We start from the raw sequence: 18,834 nt of genomic DNA, 5'->3' as shown, positions 1-18,834 counted from the left end.
TGTCAATCATAGCAATGACTTGTGCACATTTAGCCGATTTACTCACATATTTTTTTTTAACTCGCTTTTGTCATTCTTGAAACAGTACACATGGATGTTTGTTCCTCTTAGACAAACAAAACTTTTCTTCGATTGTGAATGGATTATGTAAAGAAAAAAAGCAAAGTACACTCCTATTACGGCACAGTACAGTTGACTGGAAATGACTGAGCTGGCGATCTAAAATAAGGAAGTAATCCGTGCATATGGTCAACTAAATAAATAATTTATAATAATGAACAAATAAAAAATAAACTGAATAAATAAGCTTTCCATTGATGTATGGTTTGTTAAGATAGAACAATATTTGGGCTGAGATAAAACTATTTAAAAATCTGTAATCGTAGGTTGCTAAAAAAATCTAAATTTTGAGAAAATCACTTTTAAAGTTGTCCGAATAAAGCTCTTAGCAATGCATATTCCTAATCAAATTTTTTTTTTTTGATATATTTACAGTAGGAAATGTACAAAATATATTCATGGAACATGATCTTTACTTAATACCCTAATGATTTTTGGCATAAAAGAAAAATCGATAATTTTGACCCACACAATGTATTGTTGTCTATTGTAACTAATATACCCATGCTACTTATGACTTTAGTAGTTCAGGGTCACAAATGTTAAAATTAACATTGACTAAGATTAATAAATGCTGTAGAAGTGTTGTTCATATTTAGTTCATGTTAGCTAATGAACCTTATTAGAAAGTGTTACCAGATTTTTTCCCCTCCAAATTTGGGGTGAAATATAAACCAAATATTTCTTTGTGATATTCACTCTCATAGGGTCAACTTCAGATGCTGCAGCTTTTCAAAATGAGCAAACCATTTAAACAGGTAGCATTATGTATTTGAAGTATGTGTCAGAAATGTTGCAAATACGAAGTTACCAATAACTTCAAGCAAACTCCAAGACGTAATCTTCAAATCTGTCATAGTTTGGCTGTGTCTGTCTTGTTGTGTAGTAAAGCCGCATGTTAAATCAGCAAAGAGGGGGTTGGCTTTTTGCCAGGCCATGCCTCCTTGGCGTATTTCTTCTTGCGTGGCTCGTTGAGCGGCTCGCTCGTATAGGGTCCGGGAGCGGGAGTGGGGTTCAGCATAGTGGGGGGCTGCACCGTCGTGGGTGAGATGTCTACTTCTGGGGCGGGGTTGGGGAAAGGAAGGGGCATCCCGCCCATGATGGCAGACGAGCCTCCCTGACCTCCACCCCCCTGTCCTGCTGCCTCGTGGCTGGTGGGCGGCAGGTCGCCGTACAGCCCCGCACTCATGGGGAAGCTCTGTAACCGCCGCGCTACGCTTTCCTCCAATCCCAACGTACTATGGCCTTCAAGTTTCTTCTTCTGTGGTACAAAAGTTTAAAAAACTAATTAATGTATTTTTTTGTTACTGTCTTAGGAGCTGAGTTTTTCACTCACCAGCCAATTTGGCTACTACATTTTACAAGTTACCGGCCATTCATAACTTCTACTAGCCAAAAAACAAACAAACAAACAAAAAAGTCAGAAATAAACCAACAGCTTGAGGCTGTCATTTGATATGCTAATGATATACTATCATTTGATGTCAGTACTCATTTATTCAGGCAGTTATATTAATAATGCATTTAGGCTGTTACCAAACAAATGGAATCAGTGTCAACAACATGGAATGACTTAACCTGCTGTTACAAAAGTATTAATAAAGTTTTGATATTTTAAACATAAAACGTTGAATACTGGTATTCGAAATTATTTTAAAAGTGAAACAATACTTTCAATGTGAAACTAGATAAAGAAGTTTGTCAAGACAAACTTTAAGTTGGCTTGAGAAAACTTCATCTGAAAGTTTGAAAAAGTTTTAAAGTTTCTGAAAGTTTTAAAAGTTGTTTTTCAGTCTGAAAAAGATTGAAGTTTAAAGTAGTTTTAAAGCTTGAATGCTTTGAAGGCAATGAAGTCTGTCAGATAGAATGGATGGATAAATGGATAGATAGCATGTTTTAAGGTAGCTAGCATGATTGACATTACTAGCATGTTGCTAGCATGTTTCTAACTTGATTAGCATGTTACTAACTTAGTTGATTAACAGGTTGCTAGCATGATTAGCATGTTTCTAACATGTTCCTAGCATGATTAACATGTTGTTAGCATGTTTCTAACATGATTACCATGCTACTAAAATGTAGTTAGCATCTTGTTAGCATCATTGACATGTTGCTAACATGTTTCTAGCATGATTAGCATGTTGGCAGCATGTTTTGACGTGATCAGCATGTTTCTAGCATGTTACTAGCATGTTGTTAGCATGATTAACATTTTGATAACATGGTTCTAACATGATTAATATGCTAATAATACTAACGTGTTGTTAGCATAATTAGCATTTGGATAGCATGTTTCTAGCATGATTAACAAGTTAACATGTTTGTAGCATGTTTCTAACATGATTAGCATGTTACTAACGTGTAGTCAGCATTACTAGCAAGTTACTAACATGTTGTTAGCATGTTTCTAGCATGATTATCATGTTGTCAACATGTTTTTAACATTAGCATGTTACTAGCAAGATCAAGCTATTGACATGTTTCTAGCATGATTAACATTTCGTTAACACGGTTCTAGCATGTTTCTAACATGATTAGCATGTTACTAACATGTAGCTAGTATGATTAACATGTTATTAGCGTGTAGCTAGCATGATTAGAATGTTGCTAACATGATGTTAGCATTACTAACATGATTAGCAAGTTACTAGCATTTTGCTAACATGTTTTTAGTATGTTTATCATGTTAACATGTTTCTAACATGATGAGCATGTTACTAGCGTGTAGCTAGCATGATTATGTTGCTAACATGATGTCAGCATTACTAACATGATTAACAAGTTACAAGCATGTTGCTAACATGTTTCTAGCCTGATTACCATGTTGTTAGCATGTTTCTAACATGATTAGCATGTTGTCAGCATGTTTTTAACATTAGCATGTATCTAGTATGTTACTAGCAAGTTGCTAGCATGATAAGCATTTTAATAGCATGTTTCTAACATAATCAACAAGTTATTGACATGTTTCTAACATGATAAACAAGTTACTAGCATGTTGCTAGCATGTTTTTAGCATGAGTAGCATGTTGCTAGCATGATTAACAAGTTATTAGCAGGTTACTAGCATGATTAGCATTTTGTTAGCATGTTTCTAGCATGTTTCTAACATGATTAGCATGTTACTAGCGTGTAGCTAGCATGATTATGTTGCTAACATGATGTCAGCATTACTAACATGATTAACAAGTTACAAGCATGTTGCTAACATGTTTCTAGCCTGATTACCATGTTGTTAGCATGTTTCTAACATGATTAGCATGTTGTCAGCATGTTTTTAACATTAGCATGTATCTAGCATGTTACTAGCAAGTTGCTAGCATGATTAAAATTTTAATAGCATGTTTCTAACATAATCAACAAGTTATTAACATGTTTCTAACATGATAAACAAGTTACTAGCATGTTGCTAGCATGTTTTTAGCATGAGTAGCATGTTGCTAGCATGATTAACAAGTTATTAGCAGGTTACTAGCATGATTAGCATTTCGTTAGCATGTTTCTAGCATGTTTCTAACATGATTAGCATGTTACTAACGTAAAGAAATGCAAGACTAAGTACTAAAGACATCAAAGCTCCTTTACATTAGCAGTCAGATATGACGAGGCAGACGACAAGGAAGCCTTTTAAAAGCCATTACTCCCGCATTATACAATTTCCTGTTTGTGAGGCATGCAACAAACAACTTAAATTGTATTGAGAAGATGGCTGTTCTCAGATCCATTAAAATCAATGAGGACACGCTAAAACAACCAAGCAGACAAGAGCTGGCCAATGATCGTACCTTAATAGGAACCACGGCTGTCTGCACCATGTTTCTAAAGCGTCCTACAGACGGGTCCACGTCCTCTGTGAGAAGAGAAAAGATATTCAACTAAGAGTCACAGATGAACAAAGAATAAGAGAAGAAAGTGTGTGAAGATTGAGACATTCTAGAAAAATAGAAAAATGAGTGGAAGACAGTTCATAATTGAATAGGAGTACATTGAGTTTTTTTTTAGAATTGAATAGGAGTACATTGAATACTGAATACACTTTTGGGGTCAGTAAGATCATTTTAATGTTTTTGAAGTCTCTTTTGCTCATGACAGTTGTATTATTTGATTAAAAAAGCAATAAGAACAGTCATATTATTGTGAAATATTATTGCTTTTTAAAATAAATGTTTTCTATGTGAATATATGTCTTTTAAAGAGTATATTTAAAAAAAAAAACAGTAAAAATTGTAGTTTATTCAACTGAAACACAAAATGCATGTGCATTTTTATATGAACTTGACCTTTATGGAATTAAACTTCTATTTTAATTTATTATATGCAGTAACAAACATGCAAAATAAAGCTGCATGATTCTGGATAAATTGAAAATCACGATTTTTTAAAGTCTTTTAAAGAATATATTAAAAAAAACAGTAAAAAATAATTTATTTAACTGAAAAACACAAAATTCATGTGAATTTTGATATGAACTTGACCTTTATGAAATTAAACTTCTATTTTAATTAATTATAAGCAGTAATAAACATGTAAAATAAAGCTGCATGATTCTGGATGAATTGAAAATCACGATTTTTTTAAAGTCTTTCAAAGAATATATTAAAAAAAAACAGTAAAAAATAATTTATTTAACTGAAAAACAAAATGCATGTGAATTTTGATATGAACTTGACCTTTATGAAATTAAACTTCTATTTTAATTAATTATAAGCAGTAATAAACATGTAAAATAAAGCTGCATGATTCTGGATGAATTGAAAATCACGATTTTTTAGAGTCTTTTAAAGAATATATTCAAAAAACAGTAAAAAATAGTATTTCATTCAACTGAAAAACACAAAATACAGTCAGGTCCATATATATTTGGACACTGACACACTTTTCATAATTTCGGCTCTGTATGCCACTAGAATAGTTTTAAAAATGATACAATCAAGATGAAATTGAAGTGCAGAATTTAAGCTTTAATTCAAGGGGTTGGACAAAAATATAACATAAAATGCTAAGGAATTACAACCATTTTTATACACAGACCCCCCATTTTCAGGGGCTCAAAAGTAATTGGACAAATAAATATAATCATAAATAAAATGTTCATTTTCAATATTTTGTTGAGAATCCTTTGCAGGCAGTGACTGTCTTAAGTCTGAAAATCATGGACATCACCATAGACTGGGTTTCCTCCTTTGTGGTGCTTTGCCAGGCCTTTACTGCAGCTGACTTCAGTTGTTGTTGGTTTGTGGGTCTTTCTGCCTTTAGTTTTGTCTTCAGCAAGTGAAATGCATGTTGAATCAATTTGAAATCAGAAGATTGACTTGGCCATTGCAGAATATTCCACTTTTTTACCTTTAAAAACTCCTGGGTTGCTTTTGCTGTTTTAGGTCATCGTCCATTTGTACTATGAAGAGCCGCCCAAACAACTTTGCTCCATTTAACTGAATCTGGGCAGACAGTATATCCCTATACACTTCAGATTTCTTCCGGCTGCTTCTGTCTTCTGTCACATCATCACTAAACACCGGTAACCCAGTGCCACTGGAAGCCATGCATGCTCATGCCATTACACTGCTCCACCATGTTCACAGATGATGTTGTAGGCTTTGGATCATGAGCTGTTCCAAGCCTTCTCCATACTTTTTTCTTCCCGTCATTCTGGTACACGTTGATTTTAATTTCAGCAGTCCAAAAAATGCTTTTCCAGAAGTGGTCTGGCTTTTTTAAATGTTTTTTGACAAAGTCTAATCTGGCCTTGTTTGCACCTTGTGGTAAACCCTCTCTATTTTGCTCTGGTGAAGTCTTCTCTTGATTGTAGACTTGACAGTGACACACCTACCTCCTGGAGAGTATTCTTCACTTGGTTGGATGTTGTAAAATGTTTTATTACCATGGAGAGGATCATCCAATCATCCACCATACTGTCGTCTTTTGTGAACATCCAGGCCTTTTTATGTTGCTGAGCTCACCAGTGTGTTCTTTTTCTTCTCAGAATTCACCAAACTGTTGATTTGGCCACTCCTAATGTTCCTGCTATCTCTCTGATGCATTTCTTTTGTTTTTGAAGTCTAACAATTGTCTGTTTTACTTGCATGCAGAGTAGAGGATGGATACCCGAGCCGAGCCCGACGGTACCCGACGGAACCCGACGGGTCGGGCCGGGTTCGGACAGATATTTAGAAAGGATGCTCGGGTTCGGGTCGGGCTCGGTCACCTCAGCGCGATAGTGCGCCCGTGTTATAACGGCGCTTTTTGCCCAGTGTGCACTGATGCTCTCATCTGTTGACATTTCCGTACGCTTTTTTTACAGTTGCTTAATAAAAGCGGGCTTTCCACACAAAAAAGTGCATGTGTCATTAGTATGAGTGAAAAAAGAGATTTTAACTGTGTCGGGCTGGGATCGGGCTCGGACATAAATATCTTAATGCTTGTCGGGCTCGGGTCGGGTTCGGTTACTGCTCTGTCGGACTCGGGCCGGGCTCGGACAGAAAAATGCGGCCCGATCCGCACTCTAATGCAGAGCTCCTTTGACTGCATGATGGGTTCAGAGCAACAGCTTCCAAATGCAAATGGCACACTTAGAATCAACTCCAAATCTTTTACCTGGGTAATTGATGTAGAAAAAATGAAGGAATAGCCCACAACTGTCCATGAAACAGCTTTTGAGTCAACTGTCCAATTACTTATGGTCCCTTGAAAAAGGGGGGAGGTACATATTAAAGAGCTGTAATTCCTTAACCTTTCTACCAATTTGATGAGACTGCCCTAAAAATTAAAGTTCAGAGTGTGCACTTTAAGCCCATATTCATTGTATAACTGTAACTTCAATATGTTTTGGTCAACAGCTAAAATAATAAAAATTATGTCAGTGTCCAAATATATATGGACCTGACTGTACATGTGCATTTTGATATGATCTTGTACTTTATGAAATTAAACTTCTATTTTAATTAATTATAAGCAGTAATAAACGTAAAATAAAGCTGCGTGATTCTGGATAAATTGAAAATCACAATTATTTAAAGTCTTTTAAAAAATATATATTATAAAACAGTAAAAAATAGTATTTTATTCAACTGAAAAACACAAAATGCATGTGAATTTTGATATGAACTTGTACTTTATGAAATTAAACTTCTATTATAAATAATTAAATGCAGTAATAAACGTAAAATAAAGCTGCATGATTCTGAATAAATTGAAAATCACAATTTTTAAAAGTCTTTTAAAAATATATTCAAAAAACAGTAAAAAATAGTATTTTATTCAACTGAAAAACATAAAATGCATGTGCATTTTGATATGAACTTGTACTTTATGAAATTAAACTATTTTAATTAATTATATGCAGTAATAAACTTGTAAAATAAAGCTGTATGCTTCTGGATAAATTAAAAATCACGATTTTTTAAAGTCTTTTAAAAAAATATATTAAAATACAGTAAAAAAATAGTATTTTATTCAACTGAAAAACAGAAAATGCATGTGCATTTTAATATGAACGTACTTTATGGAACTAAAGTTCTATTTTAATTAATTATATGCAGTAATAAACATGTAAAATGAAGCTGCATGATTCTGGATAAATTGAAAACCCCAATTTTTTAAAGTCTTTTAAAAAATATATATAAAAAAATGGAGTCAGTGTCTCAATTAATAAGGACTTTCACTATTGCAATCTCCTGAATGAATGATTCAATGATAAATACTTTTCTAAACTTGCAGTTGTCGCCACCTCCTGGAATAGAAATATTAAGTAACACTATAAATGTCTTTACTGTTACTTTTGATCAATTTAAAGCATCCATTCTGAATAAAAGTATTTATTTATTTAAAAAGCATCTTACTGAGCCCAAATCTTTGAACAGCAGAGTACCTGGGTTTATGATCTCTTCATCTTCACTGAAGGACACTCGTGAGCTTCTCCTCTTCCTCTTGGGTCTCTGGATTTCCAGGTTTCCCTCCTCAATGGTGAGTGTAGAAATGCGTTTGTTATGAGCTGTGTTGAACTCTGTCAGGTTCTGGAGAAAAAAGGCATCAGAACAGCAATGAATCACATGAAAATCTTCAGCGATTTTAATTAAGCACCTTTATATTTAACATACAATTAACAAGTATCTGATTAAAATGACATGGTCTTTAACTTTCATTTTTATGCAAGTATCTTTAAGACCTTTATAGACAGATGTCTTGGAAAATGTGACCCTGGACCACAAAATAAGTCTAAGTAGATGTAAGTTGTAAGTAGCACAGGTATATTTGTAGCAATAGCCTAAAATACATTGTATGGGTCAAAATTATCAAGAATTGTTTTTTTTATGCCATAAACCATTAGGATATTAAGCAAAGACCATGTTCAATATCAAATATCAATATCAAAACTTAACTTTTGATTAGTAATATGCATATCTAAGATATCCAACTAAACAACTTTAAAGGTCTTTTTTTTTTATTCCCGATTTTCAAATAGTTGTATCTATCAAATCAAATATTGTCCTATACTAACAACCCATACATCAATTGAAAGCTTATATTTTCAGCTTTATTACGGGCCAAGCACTTCTTTTTTTTCCGTTTCTTCTTCCACTCTTGAGTCTATGGCAGCCCATAGAACCGCTTGCGGGAAGGTTGTGTAATTTGGTACAATGACAGAGGACAGTGTCAAGATTAACCACTTCAAATTTGGAGTTTCTAACTCAAACTCTCTAGCGCCACCACTTGTCCAAAATTTCACTCATGTTTATGCAAATAAATTTTGAACCGTATGGCACAGAAGGCAAATTTTTTTTCTCTAAATCCTTGGGTCTGTTACGGGTGTGTGTAGGACGAGACGAGACGATAGACGGTATTCAAACAAACAACTATATTTAATATCAATCTTCAAGAGGAACAAGGCAGGAACAGGCAGGAACAGAGATCTTCACACACTTCAGACAACATTAAGGACCGACAATACACTGAACTCAAAGACAGACTTTTAAAGACCAACTAATCATTAAACACAGGTGACGGGAATAATCAAAGACAGGTGCAGGGAATGACAATAACGAGGGTAAAACCAAATGACACAGCTCAACAGGGGGAAACAAAATGGAAGAAACCAAGTGGAAAACAGATATGAACGTAACATTACGCCACCCTCTGCATAGGCGCGTCCTCGCGCCGTAGACAGAAAACAAAACAGACGAGAGGGGCGACAAAACAGGATAACAGAGTCAATAAAGGAGGAGGCTTGGGTTGAGGACGCAACCCCGGGAGGGGGACCAAAGCAAAAGTCAACCTAGTCCAGGGGGGCGACGACGGAGGGAGGAGCCAGGGAAGAAACAGGAGGGACCTGAAGCAGGAGAGCAGGACCCAGATCGCAGCCAGGATGACGGCCCACGGTGGAGCCGATGGAGGGAGGAGTCATGGTGGAGGGAGGACCGCCGACTCCAGGGGGCCGACCGACAGAGGCGGAGCAGTTGGCAAAGGAACCCGAGGCGGAGATGGAGAGCTGAGGGACTAGGGCGACACCGCGGATCCGGAGGGCCAAGGCGGAACCGGAGGCTCTGGCGGCCGAGGCGGAGATCCGGAGGTCCGCGGCGGAGCCGGAGCGACAGAGGACAAAGGCGACGCTGACGGGAAGGAGGAGCCTGACAGAGCCGGAGGGACAGAGGGATGAGGCGAAGCCAGAGGAGTGGAGTCCCGAGGCGGCGGATGGTCGACGACTGACCAAGGCGGAGCCGGAAGGACGATGGAGCCCGGTGGAGCTGGTGGGCCGACGGGCGACGGTGGAGCTGAGGGCGTAGAGAGCCGTGGTGGAGCCGCAGGGTCGGAGGTCCGAGGTGGAGATCTGGGTTGCGAGGCTGGAGGCGGAGCTGAGGGATCCTCCAGCCCTGCCACCGATGTAGCATGGCAGCCCTGCGGCGAGCCCACTGCATAGATGGTGGGCTGAGGGTGAGCAAGGGGACTGGCTGATGACTTCAGGGACTCTGGACGGCTGGACGGAACCAGCGGGGATTCAGGACGGCTGGGCGGAACCAGCGGGGAACAGGCAGATCCAGACAGAAGAGGGCGGGTGGGGGGGAAGTTCATGCAAGCCAGTGGTTCAGAGAAAAAGTCTATTAAATCAGGCGTGTTATACTCCACAACTTCGGAAAAGAAGTCAATTAAGTCCCCAGAGATGTCTTCCAGCTCACCCCCAGCGGTGTTGCAGTGGGCAGGGCTCTCCACTTCCCTCACCTGCTCCACGTCGCAATCCACCGTCGCAGATGTAGAATCCGGCTCACGCACCTGATCAGTCGGAGAGGGCTCTGGCTCTGTCGCTCACGGCTCTAGTCCCTCATCCGCGGTGTGCTCGGGTTCGTGCTCTGCGTGTCGGGGTCAAGAGTGGGGCTGACGTCCTCCTCGATGAAGCCGACAGTCCAGGAAGATCTACAGGACGCCAGCACCCACTCGATGTATTCGGCGATGCTCTCTCGAGGACCCTCCCCGGAAAGCTGCGCTTTGGTGGTGGTGTTAAGTCCCTTACGGTAGAACGTGCACAGGCAGCTGTCCGGGTAATGTGTCAGCGGTGCGAGGAACACAAAGTCTCTTGTGTGGTCCTCGAGAGAGCGATTCCCCTGCTCCAAGAGGATAATGAGGACGTTGGGGTCATCCATGAGGGGAGAAAAAAATAAAATAAAACACTGATACAAAAAAAAAAAAAAGACGGAAAAGAAACCAGGGCAAGTTTCGGTCGGTCCTTCTGTTACGGGTGTGTGCAGGACGAGACGAGACGATAGACGGTATTCAAACAAACAACTATATTTAATATCAATCTTCAAGAGGAACAAGGCAGGAACAGGCAGGAACAGAGATCTTCACACACTTCAGGCAACATTAAGGACCGACAATACACTGAACTCAAAGACAGACTTTTAAAGACCAACTAATCATTAAACACAGGTGACGGGAATAATCAAAGACAGGTGCAGGGAATGACAATAACGAGGGTAAAACCAAATGACACAGCTCTACAGGGGGAAACAAAATGAAAGAAACCAAGTGGAAAACAGATATGAACGTAACAGGGTCATGCCGAGTCAAATTAAGTCCAAAATTAATCTTAAGGTTTAGGTTTTTTTTTTCTATTTTTAATAGTTTGCAAAAATTACTTTTTCAAACTTGTCCTAGACAGTTTATCTGATTTTCGCCAAAATTGGCTCAGATCATCTTCAGACCATGCTGGCAAAAAGTTATGGAATTCAAGTTGATTAGTCAAACCGTTCATGGCATGCAAACACATTGTACAAGAAGCACGCAAAAATTGAATGTGAGGCTATATCTCCGCAGCGGTTTGGCGTATTGAGACCAAATTTTGTGTGTGTGAAAACAAGCATGACCTGAGGCTACCTGCAGTGTTTCGGCACAGTGCAACCTAGTGGTCAGGAGATATGAAAAATGGGTATTTTTGCATATAACTACAGAATGATTTGGCCAAAAATCTCAAAACTTTAAAAAGACTTGTTAGATTCGGACCAGCATGCCGAGTCAAACCATAGCCAATTTTCCCATGTCAGACATTTTGGCCGTCGGCCATCTTGAATTTTGTCATAAAATGCTATATTTTACGAACACATTTACATAACGTTACGAAACTCGGTATGTGTCTTCAGCACCATGCTCTGACAGTGCTCAAAAAGTTTGTGTGACCACCTTGTGGTCAAAAGTTATAAAGAAATTTTGAAAAATGCGAAAAACTTCTAATGAAAATGGCTTATTGTAATGAAAGTCTCAAAATATTATTTGGGTCATGCCGAGAACATTGATACCAATTATGCTAAAAATTGCCCGAACTTCCTGTCCACCATTTTGATTAATGTTGAAAACGTACTTTTTTGAACTTCTTCTAGACCGTTTGTCTGATTTTCACCAAATTTGACTCGGATCATCTTCAGACCATGCTGACAAAAAGTTATGGATTTTATGTCAAATTGCAAAAACGCTTTCGTTTAAAGCATCAATAAATTTGCTGGAAAGGTGCCAAAGTGCATCTGGGGCTCTATCTTTGCAAAGCTTTGGGATATTTGCACCAAATTTTGAATGTGGCATTGTCACCTCACATGAATTACATCACATAAATTAGTAACAGCACCACCTATTGGTCAAGAGTAATAAATCATTCATTAACCATTATGACATTTCCAAAAATGCTAATTGCTAACTGTTGATTGCATTAGCCTATTGTAATAAAAGTGGTCTCAAGACATTCCTTGGGTCATGCCGACAACATAGATACCAATTATGCCATAGTTGGCCAAACTTCCTGTCCGCCATATTGATTTACGCTGAAAACCTACTTTTTCGTACTCTTCCTAGACCGTTGGTCCGATTTTCTCCAAAATTGAATCAGATCATCTTCAGACTGTGCTGACAAAATTTCATGGATTTCGTGTCAATAAGACAAAACCGTTTTTGTATAGCGATGCAACAAATTCGAGGCATGATGCCAAACTACGTCTGAGGATGTATCTCTGCAAAGCTTTGACATATTGTCCCCAAACTTTGTATGTGCAATAGTCTCCTTACACTGACCACACCACATCGATTTGATAACAGTGCCACCTATTGGTCAAAAGGTAAATCCCATTAATTCATATTACCATTGATTGTATTTATGATATTTCAGCCATTTTGACTAAAACCATCCTAAAATGGCTTTAATTACTCATTGTTGCAGTTGGTCTGCCACTCCATGCCATTCTTAGATTCCTAATTTGCCTCTGATTGTGCTTGGCCCCATAATTGCTGCTTGCAGCTATATTTTCATTCTTATAGAGTTTCATTCATTCATATATCTCAATAAAAAAAATAAAAAAAACTGAGCCTTATGACTGGTTTTGTGGTCCAGGGTCACAAATACTCATTACTTTGAATTAACAAAGGGTAAAAATAAAAATATATAACAACAGAAGGTTTCAACATACTTTGACAGATTATTTCATAATACTTTTCTAGTCATTTGTGATCAGGATAAGCATTACACTCATCATCAGCATATCTGGCAGAATAAATAGCACAACTTGGCTATTTAAAAATTTAATTATGATGAAAATCACAATCTCAAAAGTTCTTGAAACCCTGAAAGTGAAATTTAAGTTTAATTCAAGTCTTAACCTCAATAAACAGGATCATTTAGAACTGCAAAATACCCAGAAATCAACGTACACACCCAAAGATGGCCTACCGATATGTTTTTAATGCTATGAGCTTTGATATAATTTGTTTGATATTACATAAAAAGAAATAAAAGGGACACGTACAGCTGCATGATACTGGGAACTACAACACTGTAATATGTGACCCTGGACCACAAAACCAGTCTTAAGTTGCTGGGGTATATTTGTAGCAATAGCCAAAAATACATTGCATGGGTCAAAATTTTTGATTTTTCTTTTATGCCAAAAATCATTAGGAAATTAAGTAAAGATCATGTTCCATGATGATTCTTTGTAAAATGCCTACTGTAAATATATCAAAATGTAATGTTTGATTAGTAATATGCATTGTTAAGAACCTAATTTGGACAACTTTAAAGGTGATTTTCTCAGTATTTTGATTTTTTTTGCACCCTCAGATTCCTGATTTTCAAATAGATGTATCTCGACCAAATATTGTCCTATCCTAACAAACCATACATCAATAGAAAGCTTATTTATTGAGTACTACTCATATGATGTATACATCTCAGTTTTGTAAAATTTAACCTTATGACTGGTTTTGTGGTCCAGGGTCACATATTTTGTTATTCTGCGATATAAAATTTTTATTCACTCACACACACACCTCGAGCTCGGTCTCTTCCTCTGGCAATCCCAGCAGCCCCTTCAATTCCTCGTCCTCCACTCCTTTACTGTCTCCTGTGCTGGAGCTGCTCTGTGTCTGTGGTTTCTCTCTCAGTGTGTAAACGCGTGTGGATGCCCCGAACGACATGGTCGAGTCGATCGGCACCTGCTGAGGTTTCTGGGGCTCGAGGCGAATTCTGCCCAGGAATGTGCCATGGGCTGAACATGGACAAATCAAGATGAGACCAAAATAATTAGGGCTGCATTGAATGTTCGGCAACCAAATTTATTCGGAATAAGCAAAAAGGCAGAAAAAATTGTACCAAACAATGACGTGACACGATCAAATAGAGGTGCAACTAAAGCTGCAAACGTGGGCAGAGAAAAATGCAAAAATCATCACAAGCGCCGACAGCGAGAGACTGTTTAGTATCGCATCGCATGTCTTCCATGAGAAGAAAAAGGGGTGATTGTTGCTGGTTACTGTATGATGACTGAAATCACCAAATGGCCTTAAACCATTTAATTAATTAATAAAGAAACTACAGCCAGGGTTCAAAGTCCAAAGCATGAGGAAAATCTGCGTAATGAAAATCATTCATAAATCTGCTGCTGTCAGCAAAAAGTAGTACTGAGGTCTTCTTGCGGGTTTCCGCCAAAATAAAAGTCAACATTCATAAATGTTAGTATTGCAATTTTACTGTTGTTCTGTAAAATAAAATAAAAAAAGGAAGACAAAAAAATATTGTCAAAATCGAAATTTCCTGGCTTTTTTCATGATAACTGAGGTCTAGGGGCTATGTCACCACCCCGAGCACCAACCACCGTCCCACCCTCCTTTTGTCAAGCCCAGACAATATCGTGTCCATAACATTGCTAAGCAACAACAACACAAAAACAAGTCGAGAAAACCCTGTTCAGTCGATAGATGTCGAAACTACATCATTGCACAGGCTTCAGAACAACGTGAATATAAGAGACCAGTGGCACGTCAACTTCAGCCTCTTTCACACAGCGATTCCGGTAAATACACGGATAATGTGTCCCATGATTTGTTCCGGAGTTGTTTGATTTGGTTCATTCACAGTTGTTTTCCGGAATCTGTGCGTGCTTTACACACAACCCATAAAGACATGTGACGTTTGGATGTGAGATGTAATGCGACGCGTACGTTTCACTAAACTAAACTAACCTGAACAAACTGTGCTTCAGCGCTGATAGTGAGGAGCTGGCTCTGCCCGATCGCCGCTTCATTCCACTTTGCACGTATTTTTTCGTTGTGAAGAGTCGCATGATAACGTGCATCATCACTATAACACTGCCTTTATGGTTCTGGCTTTTGTTCACACAGCGCTCGTTCCCGTAATTTTCCAGAATCAGCGTGCATTGTGAAAGGGGCTTTACTAAAGCAACAGTTATGTAGCTTACTGCATTCGGTGTTTGAAAAAGAAAAAACATTAATGATCATTCTGAAATATCCTGTTGAGTATCAGCTCTCTCTATGGCTCTGGGCTCCGCTAAAGCATACATGACCGTAGTTACTTGTGGTTGGCCTGGCTGTGCGTAACTCAGAAAACAACTGGCCAATCAGAAGAGAGGCTCATGAATATTAATTAGATGGGCCAAAATCGACCTGTTTTTGACAGAGCTCCTAAAAAAGGAGCTGTAAAAATATATTGAGATGGATTTTGGCACTTATACCGCAAATATATATTCTTAAGGACATCAACAACTAAAATAAACCTCCAGAAATGTGTACAATATGGGACCTTTAATATATAACATTCTCATTTCATAAGCAAGGCTGCATTTATTTGTAGATTAAAAACGCATGCCTGATTCAAGAAGGATGTCTTAAAAATGGCCAAAGAATATTATTTTACTAATTTATTAATTTTAAGTGAAATTGTGCTTTGTTGGTAGGCTATAATGTCTACTAGAATGTTAAAAATGCTCAGTGTTAAGTAAATGTTTTTTAAATTGTTGTTTTGTAAATGATTTTTTTTTTTTTGAAAAGCAAGACAAAACTGTAAAAAGCAAATATTGGCTATTTAATTCATGCAATGAAGAAGAAAAATAAAGGCAAAATACACGGGGGGAAAACACAAAAAAAACTTGTTCCGTGTGTAATTTTGTTCGGTTTTGGCTTCGGCCAAGAATTTTAATTTTGGTTGAATCACTAAAATTCTTCTCAGCATTTGTTGGATATGATTTGTTGAACTGATGTCTGTGGAGCTGCACTCACTGCTGTTGAGGTCGATGAGAAACACTCTCTTGAGGTGTCTGTGGTAGACCAGCGCCGCATGCACACGTGAACACGACTGGTGGTCTATCGTAAAGTCACAGTGGTCGGGGTTTCTCCCAAACAGATAGAACTTCTTCTCATCGATGATCAGCTTCTGCAGGTCACAAGACGGGTGTATAACATGGGTTATTAATTGTGACGTATAAAATATTAACCTTTTTACTGGTATAATAGGGTCCACGCTTATTAATCATCAAGCAAGTGTTCAAATTTAAAAGTACAACCAATGTTCACCCAAAAATTTTATCATGTCATCATTTATTCACCCTCAAGTCTTTACAAATTCAACTGACTTTATTCTGTGGAAAAATAAATAAATAAATAAATAAAATAATATATATTATTTTTTAACGAATGTTGGTAACCAACAGTTTTGGTGCCCATTGAATGGAAATGGACAAAAAAATGATTTGCATTGAAAATATATTTTTCAAAATATATTATCTTTTATATTGTTTTTAAATGACATGAGTGAATAAATGATAGCAGATTTATCATTTTGGGTACACTATCCATTTAAGTAAACATTTAACTTAATTTTATTTTTTCATTTTATTTACTTTTTTGTTTTATTTATATATTTTTATTATTATTATTTTTTTAACAGATGCTTAGAAAATTATTTGCATTGTAAAGATATTTTTCAAAATATATTCTCTTTTTTATTGTTTATAAATTACATTGTTCTTCTACTTATTCATTTTATTTATTTAGCATAATCATGTCATCATTTATTCACCCTCAAATCTTTATGAACCCAACTGACTTTATTTAGTGGGGAAAAAAATAAATAAATACAATAAAAAAAAAGATTTTTTTTTTATTTGTTTTATTCATTTTATTTACTTTTTTATTTATTTGTTTTTATTATTATTATTATTATTTAAACAGATCCTGGTAACCAACCGTTTTGGTGCCCATTAATTTACACTGTATGGAAATGGACAAAAAAAATATTTTTATTGTGAAGATATTTTTCAAAATATCTTTCACAGAAAAATGTCAGTTTTATTGTTTTTAAATGACATGAGTGAATAAATGATAGCAAACTTTTTCATTTTGGGTACACTATCTCTATCCCTTTAAGTAAACATTTAACTTGTTTTCCCAACAAAATAAATTAATTAATAAAAAGAAATTAACATGACTTTGTTCTTCTACTTATTTAGTATAATTATTTCATCATTAATTCACTCTCAGGTCTTTACAAAGCCAACTGACTTTATTTTGTGGAAAAAATAAATTAATTAAATAAATTAAATAATAATAATAATAATAATAAATATATTGTATTTTAATTCATTTTATTTATTTTTTAATTTTTTTAACAGATGGGAAATGGACAAAAAAACATTTGCATTGTAAAGGTATTTTTCAAAATATCTTTCACAGAACAAAATCAGTTTTATTGTTTTTAAATGATATGACATAAACAATAAATTAACATTGACTTTGTTCTTATACTTATTTATTTTACAGATTTTTTTTAATTATGAAGACAAATAAATACACTATATATATATATATATATATATATATATATATATATATATTTTTTTTTTTTTTTTTTTTTTTTTTTTTTTTATTATTATCCTTTTTTTAACAGATGCTGGTAACCAACAGTTTTAGTGCCCATTGATTTACACTGATGTTTGATTTAAGCATTTAACTTGTTTTCCCAATATTTTAAACAATAATTTAACGTGACTTTTTCTTCCTCTTTATTTAATTAATTAATTTATTATTTTAATTATGAAGATTGCATGAACAAAAAGGAATTTTTAGCTGATGGAATATTGCAGAGCTGATTCTAACTATTTTAACTTTTTAAAGATGTCATTAGAATTTAAATAAAAAAAACAGCTTATTTATTAATACATTATTTCTTTCTATAACACTTACTGTCTCATAATATATATTTATATATAGGAGAAACAAGTCCACCAGGTCAAATGTTCATGGCTCATAATAATATTTTCTATTAACACAGTCTTACCTCAATTAATTTGTCTCCTTTAACCACATCCAGATGGAGGCCAGGCGGAGGTTTTCCTGCCCTGAGATTAAATTAAACTAACAATTAATCTTACACAATTCATTCATAAACTTATTAATTCATTCTCCAGTCTTCCAAAATGTTCATATTTACAGTTTAATTTCTATATACTTTATGCACAAATGCACACGTGCAGTTATTTGTAAGACTGACTAGGGCTGTACAATATATAGATCATAATAAATGAGAATATTGAACTGGAACAATATCAAAACAGTGTATATTTGATGAGAATAATCAACTTTATTCAACAGTGAACAGGAATCTGCATTGCATCGCTAGAACACATTATATTTTTTTTTTATAAACTACAAATCAGACATACAAGATAATAATAATAAAGTCAAAGCACAGTTATTAATGCAATCTTGCAGGGTGCTTTAATATACTGCTATGTATTGAGTTGCCAGCGCCTCATGCAGGACTGAGTTGCACTGTTTTCATTCATGCATTCATAATTCACTCATTCGCTCCACACACATGCATGCAGGACTTTTATTTTAATTGCATTAATGATGTACTTAATTTCTCATCTCACCATGACGGGCAGTCGAAGA

The 18,834-nt window shown here is 36.1% G+C and overlaps 1 protein-coding gene across 1 annotated transcript; it reads right to left on the bottom strand.

Moving 5' to 3' along the window:
* Nucleotides 1–1,018: 1,018 nt before the first annotated feature.
* LOC141289159 (nuclear inhibitor of protein phosphatase 1-like) lies at nucleotides 1,019–14,115 on the bottom strand. Its single transcript, XM_073821263.1, has 4 exons — nucleotides 13,918–14,115; nucleotides 7,988–8,132; nucleotides 3,906–3,970; nucleotides 1,019–1,381 (listed from the first exon to the last, which is right to left on the bottom strand). The coding sequence occupies exons 1-4, from the start codon at nucleotides 14,062–14,064 to the stop codon at nucleotides 1,019–1,021; spliced, it is 720 nt and encodes a 239-aa protein (XP_073677364.1). The 5' UTR covers nucleotides 14,065–14,115.
* Between the last annotated feature and the right edge of the window lie 4,719 nt (nucleotides 14,116–18,834).

Source organism: Garra rufa, chromosome 17 (assembly GCF_049309525.1).
Source record: "Garra rufa chromosome 17, GarRuf1.0, whole genome shotgun sequence".
Classification (NCBI taxonomy): Eukaryota; Metazoa; Chordata; class Actinopteri; order Cypriniformes; family Cyprinidae; genus Garra; species Garra rufa.
This window is presented reverse-complemented; position numbering and strand designations above follow the sequence as displayed.